The 14806-nt window shown below is 38.6% G+C and overlaps 1 protein-coding gene across 1 annotated transcript in view; it reads right to left on the bottom strand.

Moving 5' to 3' along the window:
- Window positions 1–2043: 2043 nt before the first annotated feature.
- Window positions 2044–14806, bottom strand: part of tbx15 (T-box transcription factor 15) — a 35187-nt gene continuing 22424 nt past the window's right edge. Inside the window, exons 5-8 of the mRNA XM_042000913.1 lie at window positions 12147–12314; window positions 11834–11898; window positions 6232–6329; window positions 2044–3996 (exon numbers count right to left, since the gene is read on the bottom strand). Coding sequence (XP_041856847.1) covers window positions 3164–3996; window positions 6232–6329; window positions 11834–11898; window positions 12147–12314 — 1164 coding nt within the window. The 3' untranslated portion in view covers window positions 2044–3163. The remainder of the gene's footprint in view (window positions 3997–6231; window positions 6330–11833; window positions 11899–12146; window positions 12315–14806) is intronic.

A 14806-nucleotide genomic window follows, 5' to 3' on the forward strand; every position in this document is an offset into this window, starting at 1 on the left:
TTGTGCTCTGATCCTCTTTACAAATACATATAGATTTCCTAATTTTACAAACCCCAAGGTAAATTTTCAGTGAAGACTGGAGAGGGCAAGAGTGTAGTTTCTAAATGTTGCTGGAACAAGAGATGAGGTGCATATCAGACAAATAATGTGAATAATTATTGGAAATAATGTCCAGATTGATGGAGAACAGCCAAATTATGAAATCATATGTTCATCTCCGGTACATCACCCTGGTCATTATTTTAAGTCATGCTTGGAAAACAGGTGTTCCTAATAGTAGGTCGCTGTCTCCACAGTTCCACACCCGTTTCATTTTCTGATGAGGGTTCAGATATGATATTTCAGGGCTGAAGCTGTACGCATGATAGGAGGTGATTGGGGAGAGCTGTTCAGAAGACATCCGTGTAATGGATGCTGATTGGCCCTGGTTAAATCCCTGGGATCTGTGCCTGTGTAATAAGAGGGGGACCACAAAACTGAAGCAATAATTACCCTAAATGCAGCGTGTTTTCCCTCTCTTGGAGGTTTAAATGATTACAAGGGGATTTCTATGTCTTTTTAAACAGGTGCCATATTTACAAGCATAAAGCACAGCAGCAGTGCAGCTGAGTTCAGTTGGCACAGGAGTTTTTTTTTTTTTTATTCTAATGATAAACAGAACCAGCAGGGAGAAAATTTGTCTTTTTTGAGGGCCTTTTTCTTTTAGTTTGGTTTATGATTGATGCATTGAGTCAGTGTTTGAAGTCTCTGTGTGATGTGGAGCAGGGCAGATGTGTGCATTTTATAAGCAGAAAGCACTCTCTGTGTGATTAATAAACTTGTCAATTGTTGTTCTGTGGCTTCAAGGTTGTGACTGACAGGTAAACCAGCTTCCATTGTTAAAATGCTTGATGCAAAGAAGTTGTACTGGTTAAAAAAAAAAAAAAAAAAAACTTTAAGGTAAAATTTCCAGTGATTTCTGTAACTTAATTTGAGCGAAAGTCAATGCTTCATGACTGCTTGAGTGAATTTTCTTTCTTGCATTGAGCAAAAACATCTACTGAACTGTCATGACCGGGACTTCATACTATCCTTCCCTGCTCTGTTAGAGTTGTGTTTTAATGTCATTAGGCTACTCCCCATTAAAGTACACAGCTTCTTTCTACATGTGTAAGAGGAATTGGAAAGAGTGCAAACTAGTTGGCCCTAGTGTAAAAAGAAGAAAATTAACTTAATTAACTGTATTTTTATTCCAAAATTCCATTGTACCAATTAAACTCTTATCAGGACTGTAATCATTTTTATTGCTTTGCTAGCTCTTCTGATGGAAAGTCAGCATTTGAAAATAAGATTCTGTCTGAAATGTTAACATTGCAAAGTTTTGTTGATAAATTTGTTTCACTGTAAGTAGAATGTAACTGTGGGTCTTGCACACCATACATCTTATAAGGATTTATCTCTTGTTACCACTGCCTGCTGTCATCATTTCGTGGTTAATTTTTGTTTTGTAGGGCTAAAAACAAACAAATGGAGAATGGAGGATTTGTACAGAGTTAAAGGAAAGAAAATGGATCTTATGAGAGTAACTGATTACTGATCATAATTTAACTAGCTGGTAGGCTGATTGAAAATCAGATCTGCTTGCAACAGCTGACTCTTTTGTTAGGCCAATTTATTAAGCATTTGAATTACAGTACTTCAAAATAAATTCAGAAGTGTGTTTATTTCATGCATTGGGTTTTATGAGTGACTATATTGATAATAAGGATCTGTTTAATTTTAGAACTCATTAGAAAAATGGACTGAGATATGATTTGAGAGATTGATCCTACTGTTTGCGTGCATAAAACACAATCTTGGAGATAGAATTCAGAGTGTGTGCATGGAAAAGACATCTTCAGAGCAAAGGAAAATGCACCACGTCACGTTATTTTAACAACATAACAAATTTTCTTGTTTTTACAAGGATGATTTTTTTTAATTAAAAAACACATACCTATCAAAAGAGGAAAACAATCAGATTCATAAACAGGAAGTAAAACGTTTATTGGGTTTTTACGTGCTTGGCACCTTTATTTACATTTGTTTTAAATGCCTCAAAAAAGAATTACTTTGCTAGTACCCTTTTCCACACATTTTTATAACAGACTGGGTGGTAAAACTGCTATATCGCTCAGATCTTAAATACACATCTCTAATACACATCACAACATACTTTACTCTCTTTTGCTATTGCTTATTTTATATATTTCACACAACAACTTTTTAAGCTTATGTTATTGGCTCCATATATATATATATATAAATATATATATATGTATATATATATATATATATATATATATATATATATATATATATATATATATATATATATGTTAAAACCATAATTCACTCAAACATAGTGAAGCCATTCTATTCCGTGAAAAAGTCTCATGGATGAAGTTGTGCAATGCAGTCCTGATCTCTTGTGTCCTGTTCATGTCTGCTGGAGTTTTTAAAAAGTTTATCTGTAAAACAAACCTGCAGTGACACTGTTTGGCACTACAAATGGCCGCCACAGCGTCCAGATATTTCATCTCCTTCATGAATGTGGAGCGGTGAGTCATTCTGTGATCTTGTCCAGTTGTCCCTTTCATTCTAGCCAAAACCTCAGACCATGACAGCAAACCACTGACCTTTTGACATTCCTATACCAAAATGGCACAAGTGCTGCGTGAAGTAAAAACTTCTGGATCACAGTAAAGATTCTTTGGTTACAGGGTGGCAGGAAGACTAGATGGCCTATGAGTCCCTAAAATTAAGAATAAGTCATTTGAAGGGACTGTTGCTATTATTGCACCATAACAAATTGACATACTTTCTGAATCAGAACATAGGCACTCCTTCCTTTTTCTTCTTACACTGATCCGAGTTTGCTCTTTCTTTGCCATCAGTAAGAGTCCAGCTGTTGTACCACTGTTTTTATTTATTAATATGAGGATAATTAAATAGTAGTTTTGACTCACTCTGTATTGTAGTGAGTGGTGGAGTGTTTCTGAAAAGTTTCATGGTACCTCAGCATCTAAATGCTGCATGTAAAAATGCTGGTTCCTCTTCAGTACCATCCCTTACCGATTAAAATTTTGCTTTTCACCTGAAAGACTTTGGTAACATGGAGCTCTGTGAGATGCATTCTCAGTTCTTACACCATGTGCATGGACATCTGAGAAGAGGAGCCATACTGACGTCCATCACAAGAGTTGCTGCCCTGCTGGCTGCCGGTGGAGTTGCTGATCATGTGCATAGTGTCCATGCTACCATTAGACAAGTACTGGCGCTCAGCGAAGGCCCCTGCAGGAGCGGAGGAGCAGAGCAACCCCCCTTGGGGCTTTTCGGGGCTTGCAGCCAGTCGAGGAGAGGTGGGGAAGTTGTATCCATATAAGTTGTAAGGGTTGTGGAGGGAGAAAGCATTGTAAGAGCCCTGCTGCACATGGTGGTGACTTCCGCTAAACATATGGGCAGAGGAAGGGGAGGAACCTGATGAAGAGGACGAGGCAGAGCTGGAGCTACCGCCAGCCTGCATCACGTACTGAAGCTGAGAGGCTGGGAAAGAGCCGAGCTGACTGCTATAGGCATCCATCTTGCTACCTGTGCTGTTGCCACTGCCACTGCCGGTCAGGGAGGCATGAGTGCCACCCTGCATGCCAGCAGCAATCAAGGAGGAAGTCCTCTGTGGCAAGAAGGATTCAGAGGGTTGAGCAGAAGCCACAGCACCCCCTGCAGCTTGGAGGCGTCCATAGGAACTGTCAGCCAGGCCACCATAGCCCTGCAGTGCTGCCATGTTGCTGCGAGCACAGGCGGGGTACTCCGTTAAGCCCAAGTTGCAGAGTTGACTTTCTCTGCAGCCCACATTGAAGGTGTTTGGGGCCAAGTGGAAGGTTGGGGGTGAACAGGAAGGAGACAGGAGGTGTGCTGCACCAGAGGGAGAAGGAGTTCCTGTGCTGGAGGTGGTGGGAGAAGTGCCTGTGCTGCCACCTGGAAAACAATATGCAGAGAGAGTGAGAAATTCTGATTCCTTTATCTGAATCAAGAGCATTTAAATTAATGTTTTTAAATATTTGTTTCAAGACTGGTGGTAGAATGAAAATGTATTAGAAATATCTATAAATAATGATACGTTTAATACATTCTGTTGTTTTTTGTTCAAGAAATTATTGTGGATTCCTTCCTGTCTACCTTTGACCTTCATACTGGGTGGCAAGAAACAAACAAGATTCCTCTGTGGGGGTAGTGAGTGGGGGGGTATTCATATCCATTTGCCAGACCTCCACATTTTTTTCTTCCCTGTGGCAGTGCAGAACAAATCTGCTCCACAATTTGTTGAAAATTTATAAGATTTTATTTAAAACAGGTGTCCTCCACCACATAACGAACCAAGATTTTATACTCTGTGTTTTATGCACAAAGTTTCTGTAAAAATGCTCAAACGTGAGCATGTGTTCATCTTACATTACGACTCTCCTTGTCTCTTTCCTCTTTTACATAGCAGACAGAAGCATACTGCAGACATAATTGCCAATGGAAGCATTTCCAAGTAGTACAAAATCAGACAACTAAAGTAAGCAGAACACACACTGAATTGATCTTCTGCCAGTTAAATATACAACCTTCTTAAACCAGACCGACTTTTCTAAAATACGTTCTTTGCTCTTCATCACTTTGCTGGACACAAGAGCATGAGCAGTAACTTAAAATATATGGCTGCAATGTGAAAATATATTCAGTTTTGACTATGTCTGCTCAACAGAACTGCCCCTTACACATGTACACACATACACACACACATAAATATACACTGTAAACCTCTGTTGGCAAAAATGATATCCACAAGTCAGGTCGTTCAGAGTGAAACGATACGGGGATATCAATCACAAAATTCTCTATTAATGAGAATTTGGCAGGTGTTCATGCTGCTGTTGGAGAAATTAAGTCTGAAACCAGAATGAGAAGGAGGCATAACTAAATAATCCAGGACTCGCTCAGCTGGAGTTCTGATTTTGCACCATATGCCTTCGATAATATCACAGCGCTCTGTTTTGTTCAAGGAGATAGAGAGTTGGTGGATTGTAGGGAAGGAGGGAAATAAAGAAAAGAGAAAAGTAAAAAAGTAAGCCAGTCATATGCGGATAAAGGAAAAAGAAGAGACGATAGAAAGATAGTTTGGTGATGTCATGTTTTCCTGTAGTTAATAAGGCTTGGGGTGTTTTAGTACTGAGGGAGAATAGTCGATTACTTGAAAGGAAAAGGGTGTCTGCTGCCATAAGGGCAAAGCTGCACATGCACATACAGTTATTGCACCACAACACAGTGTCTGAAGAGTGACAAAGAGTTCATTGGCAATGCAAGGACTTTAATTAAATCCTAATCACTGGAGAGGAGTTTCTGGATAACAAACACGTCATCTTGCTCAGACAAAGTATGAAGCATCACGTCATGCTGACCTCCAGAGGTAACCAAGAGAAGGTCAGTTAGGAATCAGAGCTGTTTTAACACAACAAGACCCTTGATATGAGCCATGACTAAGTCCTTGTTACTGACGCTAGAACTGACAAAAAGAGAGGTGGCACGACTGAGGCTGACTCGGGTGTCGGGGCCATCCAAAACCCATAGTTAAACGATTTTATTTTCATGGGCTGCGCATGATGTAAAAAGTTCAGCAGACACAGGCAGACGTGCCAAAGGAACAGCATATGGCCAATCTCAAGTGAAGGACAAGCATGGCTGATTCAGTGTGTGGTGATATATGCAGGGAAAATATGCAGATAGAGTTCAGGTTGGGATAACAAAGTACTGGGGTCATGCTAACTACCATAGCACACTACAATGAGTCTGTGCAGAACCCTGTAAATAATATTAAAAATTAAGGAATTGTACACAAATAAATTCCCATTTAATAAAATACTAAATTAACAACAAGCATAGCTCCTTCATTGTTTGGGATAATACATTTTGTTTGCTACTCTCTTCTTTCCAAGTTATTAAAGCCAGAATGGCTCACTGTAAAATAGGTCATCAGGCATATTTTAGTCGATCAGAATAAAACTAGTGTATTCTGTTTTGGACTTGCCATTATTCTTCCATCTGTTTTTGCTTTTTGCATAAAGGGTCCAGACTTTGTATTGAAGTTTGACTTAAAATTAGAAGGAGACTGGACAGAGAAAGGGATCATTTTCAATTACTTTCACAGAGAGATTATATGCAACTGCATACCTTGCTGTTTCTGCATATTAGTAAAATCTTCAAATGTGAGGGTCCTCACTGGAGGTCTCCAGAAAGCATATGTCTCCATGATCGCCTCCAGGCCGGTCCTGACAGAGAAATATGCAGACAAGGGTATTTCAGGTGACACATGCACACACAAAAAGACATGAAAAAGAGGGGGTTTGATATTCAGTGTGTGACTTTTCTGGCACATGGGCAACATGTACTCCTTCCCTTTTATTACCAGGGTTGATCAGTAATGGAAATTCAAGTTCAACGTTTTCAAACAGGCACAGCCAATGTCATAGCGTAATCTATAATTTATTAAATAATGGATTCCCATTACTATTATTTCACGCTTTATTACTGAGTGAAATGTACATTCATAATTTATTAGAAATGAAACTATTTGTATAAATTTATTCAGATTTTCATTTATGGGGCTTCTTTGCAATTTGACACACCTACTTAGGCACAAAATCACTAAATTTTTATGCATTTTTTCAGTCAAATTCACTTATATTTTACAGCATTTAAAATTGTTTTTCCTGCATCAAACGTTCTTTCAAAAGCAACATTCTTATCCATTCAGATCCATAATAAAGATCTATAATCAAGTATCAAAAGGAGCTTTAAATTTTGTTCTGTAGATAAATAAATAAACATTCTTCCTCCTTTTGTCCCATAAAAACACAGTTAGATACATCTTTCCAGAGACTGTACTTGACTGCAACATCAACTTTATCTGATAACCTTAATTAGCTTAACACTTAACTAGAAGCACCCAGAAAGCGCAGATCTCCACCAAGCCATTGTATTTTTTTTTTAATTTATTTATTTATTTTTTTTTTTTGCCAATGGTTGTGGCCAATATGTTTTAGTTAGAAGCTGTAATGGCAAATTATCTCCATCTCCCAATAGTAAAAAATCCTTTAAAAAAAATCCCTAGATCCAGTCAGTGACCCAGATCACCCCCAAAATTGGATCCTTGCTCCTTTATTGCATTTCTGAGATTTTTTGAAAATTGTATTTCAATATTTAACATATTATTCAGGTAACACATCTGAGGACATTGTGGACTCTGTAAAAAGTGTTTTTTATTGGCAAGTTTGCTGTGTTAGGATGGAACAGATATAATAGGTGTACCAAGGGAGGACTGAATATGGTGTTTGGGGAAAAAAGACTGCATAAGTGATAAAATAGCCAATTGGTGAACATGTTTCATGTGTTTAAAAGATTAAGTGAGAGTGAACTGGTTCATTTAAATGAGCACTACCGGTAGAGAGGGACTGACACTGTGTGACAATGAGGAGACACAAAGGTGAGTAGTAAATGTTCAAGTTTGGGATGGAGCCCGAAAGAGAGGCGGGAAACTACATTCTGGTTGGAGGAAACTGGGGCCATTAAAAGGGAGTAGGTTTTTACTGTGCACATAAATCTGATGTGACGTTTCATCTTGAATCTGTACATGGTTCTCCTTCCTGCTTGATTTACTTCTCTGCAGGCCACTCAGCCTCTTCCCAGGAAACCAGGACCTGTCACTGTTCTTCATGTTATTTTAGGCCCACTAGCTCCCTAAGCGTGGCAGCTCATTAGTGCACCATGCTAATCTGGCCTGCCCTCTCCATCACTGCACTCATTCATACAGTCAAACTGCTGCGGGACCACAACCCAACACAAGTCGTATCCCTCTCTAAAGCTCACTCAGCTGATACAACTTACGACACCACCATTATTTACTGCAGAGCTTAGGTTTGGTCTGTATTAAGACCCAATATGAAATTCATAAAGAGGGAAACAAGATGGTGTTAAATGAAGAATAAGCAGTTCAGATTTGGCCTTTATATTAATTTGGAATTTCCCCTGAATGAGGAACCAGTTGGCAATGTTCCACTGCAAACAAGCTGAGCTGTCGCTTTTCTGCTATAATCCCCCAAAAGATTGCTATGGTTTTGATTTTCTGACTGTGACTGTTTATGTCACTCATATCCGATACCAATATAATGTTTAAAAGACTCACATAGCAATAATAAAGCATGTCACACCTGTTTTTGTGTTTGCAGCTTCTTGTTTCCAACAGTTATAGTTGCAGCTGTTGCCTACTTTTATATTTTGGCTGAATCAACTCCAAAGAGGGCAATCACAGTAAGTCTAGTATTTTAATAGAGATTATGAATATGGGTTTTTGAGCTACTCCAGATATTGATTTTTCCACTTTAAATTCCTGTGAAAAGGCAAGAGGAGTGCTACTGAATGGTCAGCTTCACTGGCCTGATGAGGCATACACGAAAGAGTGATTTTATTTAAAAAAAAAAAAAAAAGCCTTGTTATTTGTTTAATTTTTGGGGGGAATTCTTTTGTCCAGATACTGGTGTACAGAGGATGTTTAATGCAATACAGATCAAATGCAGACCTAATGGTCACTTTAAAGAGGTCAGATTATGCCGTGTGGGTGTTTTATCTTATTAGCCTCATTTACTTTTCTTTTTTTCCCCAAATAAAAGAAAACAGCTATCCTTTGCTACATAAGAATATGTTCCTGACTGCTTGGCAAATCAGGCTACTGTCATATTGAGACTTCTGCATCCATTCAGAGGGAGTCATATTAGGTGACCAATTAAACTCCTAAATCACAGTAATAATGCCAAAACAACAGGATGAAAGTCAAAGGTCAAGGTTTCACCCTATTACAATGTTCACAAATAATAAAAGACAAAGGAGTAGAATGATACATTAAATTCAAAATACAAAAGGAGAATTCAAATTTTTAAGTTTTAAAAGGTGAATTAATCTTGGCATTAAAACTGCTGCAGGGAAGGAATCCCAAGCAGTATGTGACGATAAATTCATTTCCTATTTCTCTACGGACAAATATCTCATTCTGTTATCTTTTCATCTGTAGGTTTTTTTTTTTTTTTTTTTTTGGCGCAAAGAAATTCTAATGCCAGTTCATAAATCAAACGGTCTATTGTTTGAAAAATGAAAAAAGATGTCCCAAATATCTGTGTGCCAATAATGTAGACCAGATGAGGGGGCTGCTTTCATGTGCGGAGGGGTCTGGTAGTTCAATACATCCCTTCTGGTTCCCCCTTCTCCTCCACCAAGATAATTCAACGATGGAGAACACAAATCAAAAGATAAGATCATATTTTGTATTGTTTATTTTTCAAGCTGTTTTGTTTGATTTTAATTTTTTCTTCTGCTATGTAACATAATTCATTCATTCATTTTCCTGCCGCTTCGTCCAATTCAGAGTCGCGGGGAAGCTGGAGCTGAAGAGGCAGGGTACACCCTGGACAGGTCACCAGTCCATTGCAGGATCAACACAGAGAGACAAACAACCATAAACCCTCGCTCCTAAGGAGAATTTAGAGTGACCAGTTAACCTAACATGCATGCCTTCGGATGGTGGGATGAAGCCAGCGTACCCAGAGAGAACCCACGCATACACGGGGAGAACATGCAAACTCCACACAGAAAGGCCGCTGTTCAAACTTCCCCCCAGTCGAGGCTCGACATATTTAACATATTTTGTTTTAATAAGAGAGAGTGAGAGCCGTTATTTATTTTTTTTCTTTTAATTTTCAATCATGTCATGATGATGACTGAATCAGCATCCAACCAGTCACCACTCATCACAGCTGATTTAAAAATGATCTGATCTGTCATGTTCTGTCTGTATGGCATTTACACTCATATAGGCATGGTCACATATAAGAATGTGCGCTCTCTCTTTATGCATATTGCATGACATAAGGTTTATGATTTTGATGGAAGGAGAGGAGCTGCAACATGATTGAAAGAACCCTGAGTTTACGTATGATGCAAGGCTTGCCAGCTTCACCCTGTCGTATGGGCTACAAAAATGTGGGATAAAAAGAAAAAATGAATTCATGAGTCCAGACAGTGTTTATAACCCTGTTAGTGGGGACATGGTGACTTCTAGGTCACAAGATGTCTAGACGTCTAGTGACTAAATTTTGTTACATGTAGCCATTGTTCCAAAAGCATTTTATGACCATATTTTAGCCTCAAGCAGGGCCTAACAATGTGTTGAAATTTTTATGTATTTATATGACTAAATCTTAAACACTTTTTTTTGTGGCAGGTGGGGGGTTAAAGAGAGACACAATTTAAAATTTAAAATGTCATTTAAAACTCTCAACTCTAAGATGTTGCACATGCAGAAAACATTCATCCCTCCATTTTCTTAACCTGTTTCATCCTGTTATCACAGAGCTGCAATTAATATTAAAAGTAGATGAGTCAACTGGCTACAACATTGCAACACAATGTGCAGAGCAAACAAGTCCTCTGAGTGAAACTGTCACATCTGTCATATGTCCATACCCTTAAATAGGACTCACAGTTTCATCCTTTAAAGTACCACCCCTGCATTTTATGTTCTATATCCAACTAGACGTCATTGACAAGTCTATCATTTAACGAGCCACAAAGTCTGCATAAGGAGGAAGGAAGAGGGAGGGGTGCTTGGATGGAGCAGTTAAGTGCAGAGTTTTCAACCATGAGCCTTTGTGTGCCGTGAAACTGAGTCCAACATACAGTATGTACAGAAACACTCTCACCTACTAGTTGGGTTTAGACAAAAACAATACTTCAGAAGAATTAGAAATCTATTCTGGATTGAGCTAAAATAAGTTGTTTTTACATTTGTCATGGGATACAGCTTACAGCTTGACATGGTTATGTGTATTTTTCTTCTAGAAAGTCTAGATGCGGGTAAATACTCTCAATAGTGAATACACTTTCTTTGTGTTAAGTTTAATTCAACTATACCATGTCCATGAACAGTGGTGCAGCCTTGTCACCTCATGGGACGTTTCCTTGTTCTGGCTTCCTCCTACCATCCAAAAACATAAGTCATAAGACTTTGGGAAGAGTGTGAGTGTTTTGTCTTTGTGGTGGACTGGTGACTTGTCCAGGGTGTACCCTACCTCTTGCCTGATAGGGCCAACTAGCATAGACTCCAATAGCTCTTTTGTGAGTTTAGGTGGAGAAAAACTGCTGCGTTTAGGATCAGGCAACAAAACTGCTTAGTTAGAATTTAAAAGATTAGGCTTTCTAAAACTTCATAATGTGACTCCACTATGTCAGTTGTTCCCAACCTTTTTTCCTCTGGGACCCCCTTCATGCATATATTAAAATGCCACGGACTCCTTGCTCCACCCTGTGCTGAAACCATGTTTGGTTTTAGGCTTTCAAAAGTAAGAATCTCACAATAAATAATTTTTTCTGGTTGAGTCCTGTCCTTTGATAAAGCCAAAGTTAAATGAACAACATACAGTCTTAGTTTTTTTCCCTTAAAATAGGGAAAATTTATGGACATTAATCACAATGGTTCTGAATGTTTAAAGCCTCAGGGAGCCCCTGTGCTCTTTGGGGGGCCCCCTTGGGGAGTCCTGGACCCCATATTGGGAACCACTGCACTATGTGATGAAGTAAGAGCAACAATGAGCTCTATTTGGCTGAGAAATTGATATAATACACATCCATAATTAGTAGATACACAAACTGGCAACCTTTTCTTCAGTGACTCGGTTGAGAAGATTCCTGGAATACAGAAAACGCTCTTACAGGATTTATTGTGTACCTGTTTCGTCCTGAATCCCGGAATCCTTTGGCAAATGGGTTGCGGTCAATCTTTAGTCTGGTGATCTACAGAAATGGATGAAAAAAAGTTTTCTTTGTTTATTAGTTGCTTATATGCATAATTAACTTATGCCAACTTTTACAAAGTGCTTTAGTAAAAATAAGACCTTAGATTGGACCTATAAAAAACATGAGTCAATTCAACATTTTATCTTTTTATTTGAAGGAAAATTTACAAATATATTCTTCCTCTGCAGTCTTAAAGCTACAATACAAATAAGAGTTTCATGTGAGTATAAAAAAGAGCTGCTTACCTGCTGGTTCTGGTAGGCAGTAACAGTGGTGAAGACAGTCTCAGGGAAGCTGAAAGTCTTCACTCCCTCCCCACTGGGCACAGGCTTGTTTTGAGACAGTTCGCTGCTGAAGTCCTTCCTGATGACATGTACACGAGGCTGATACTTGTGCATGGAGTGGAGGATGATCTGAAATCACACAAAGTGAGACATGATGGTAAAGGAAGTGTTTTTGTGCTGTTAGTGATGGTGTTTCAGTGTTTGACCTTCAACGGTTTGATGAGTTTGTTAAATGACGGCCTTTGCTATTTAAGAAATAAATCACAAACGATGTGTGCCTGTAAATTTTTAGATCAAAACAGTTTTTACAGTTTCCTCATATCAATTAACTCCACAGATTTTTTTAAAAATTTTTATCAGGACTATGTGACATCCAGCAGAAACTAACTTCACACTGCAGTGACGCTTGATCGAGGATTATTTCACAGCAGAGCAGAGGCGTCAGACAGTGTCGCCCCCCCGCCTCGCCTCAGGGTCTCGGTCTGCTCTTGATTAATCTAAGAGTGAGAGAACCTCCCCAGAGTCAAACACCCTCTAACCCTCCCCACATTGTGCTACAACTGAGGGGGGTCATTTTAAACCAAGGCTGCAGGGGGGGAAAACACCTCTCAAAAACATTGCACTAAATATTCCAGGCCTCAAATCACATGCAGATAAATGCAGAAATTATGTCCAGGCTGCTGCAAGGAGGCACACAGAGGCTGTTTAACAGGCAATCCTTCGTTTTTAAAAACTCATCTTATTCAGCATCCTGTTCAGCATTCGTATTTGTGGTGTTTTGGCATACTCTGCCCACAGATAACTTGTCGATCCAACCGTGTGGGCGGCACTGCGGTGTCTTCTTTTTTCTTTCTCTGGAGCTCAATGAATGTTACCAAAAATTGCATCCCCAAAGAAAGAAAATGTCTCCAGGCTGCATGGCTCACCAGTTCCCCCCCATATTTTCATGTCGCTGTTCTTAAATTGGTGAAACTGCATTTTGAAAATGGAAGTGACAAGATTTAAGAATCCATTTGGGAGTAAAACTAAACACATAACCACTGCAGGCCAGGCATATTTCACAATTTTTACCCCTTTACTCACCACACCATTTCAAGTAAGTGGACATATAATTGCTTCATTATCTAATCAGCCATTGTATTATAAATACTTCCGAAAGAAATATAAATGCATGTAAGATTTTGCTTAAAGAGAGCTTCCAAACAGACATAAAAAAAGCACTAATGGACAGCATCTTGTTGGATTCATATTAACTGATTCATGGCTTTGGTCCCTGGTCAGCCTGAGGTGATATGAAGTCAAAGCAGCTCACACAAAGTTGAACTCACAACTCACGGAGCAGCCAGAGGACAAGGGCTGACAGTTGTTCACGCTCAAATACAATTAGGTTAATACAAGATGTTTTCATTTTCATGGAAGGTAATGACGTCCCTTCAGTCCCTTTTGAAACTCATTAGGGCATACAAACCAGTGACACCAACACATATATGTAACAGATGTCCTGTACAGAGTTCTCAACACTTCAATGACCATAAAAGATCAGTAATCAAAGCAATAAATGACAAGGACTCTGGCTGAACTCCCTTGATTTGTGGGGACACATTGACAAGGTGAAGACTTGCACCTTAGTGAGCATAAAGTGTATGTGTGTGATACTGCTGCACATTTCCTACAAGATGGAAAAGAGAAAAAGTTGCATCTTGAGCCATTTTAAAGAGAAAAAGGCAAACGATCAAAGTAAACAGTTAAAATATTTACTGTGGCGTTTTGAACAATCTTACACAACAGCATCGATATGTTACAATGCATCATTAACAGCAAAGAACAAAAGAGGAAAATTTTTTGGCTGGTTCAGCAAGCTTTAGCATTTTATTAGATTTTCCCACAGACCAGCAAGACAACAACAGAGTGACAGCGTGAGGAAGATCTGAAGCCATGAGGGTAAAGAGAATCCATTCGGGTACAAAAACCTCTGAAGGCCTGTTAGTTAAAAGTATGGGTGATGTGAAAATAACAGGACTGGCAATCACGGAAGCGTGACACTTCAAGCATGAGAGAGAAAGTTTTCCCGTATACATTTTAAGTATGATTTTGAAAGTTAAAAATTTAATTAAAGAATTAAACTGTTTTTGTATGTTTGGGTTATTTTAAGTGGCGGAAAAAAAATACTGGTAGAATATATTATAATTGTACTGTATTCACATGGGTTGCTTATGTTTTTCTGCAATGCCAAACATGATTCATAATACTCCACAAATAGTTGGTGTTTCTGAAAAATGAACTAAAAAAGGACATTTATTATCCCTAAAAGTGAGAATCATTTTAACAGGCTAGAAAATATTTGTTTAAAATTTGTTTTAGAAAATTTTGTGTCTGTAGCTGATTCTAGTAAGACTTCAAATGAAAGTTTAAAAACAATACTTTAAAGAAGCATATTTCACACAGGTTTATCTGTGGGTATGAAGTTCTAAAAGGGCCGTGGTAACTGTAGATTTATACATTTGTTTTACCTATTTTGCTGTACTCCACTATCAGATTATCTCAGAAACTTATATATATCATTTTGTACAGTGCTGCACAAAGGAAATGCAAGGTTTTCCTCATCAGACATTTAAACTTAC

This window comes from Melanotaenia boesemani, chromosome 12, assembly GCF_017639745.1.
Source record: "Melanotaenia boesemani isolate fMelBoe1 chromosome 12, fMelBoe1.pri, whole genome shotgun sequence".
Taxonomy (NCBI): domain Eukaryota; kingdom Metazoa; phylum Chordata; class Actinopteri; order Atheriniformes; family Melanotaeniidae; genus Melanotaenia; species Melanotaenia boesemani.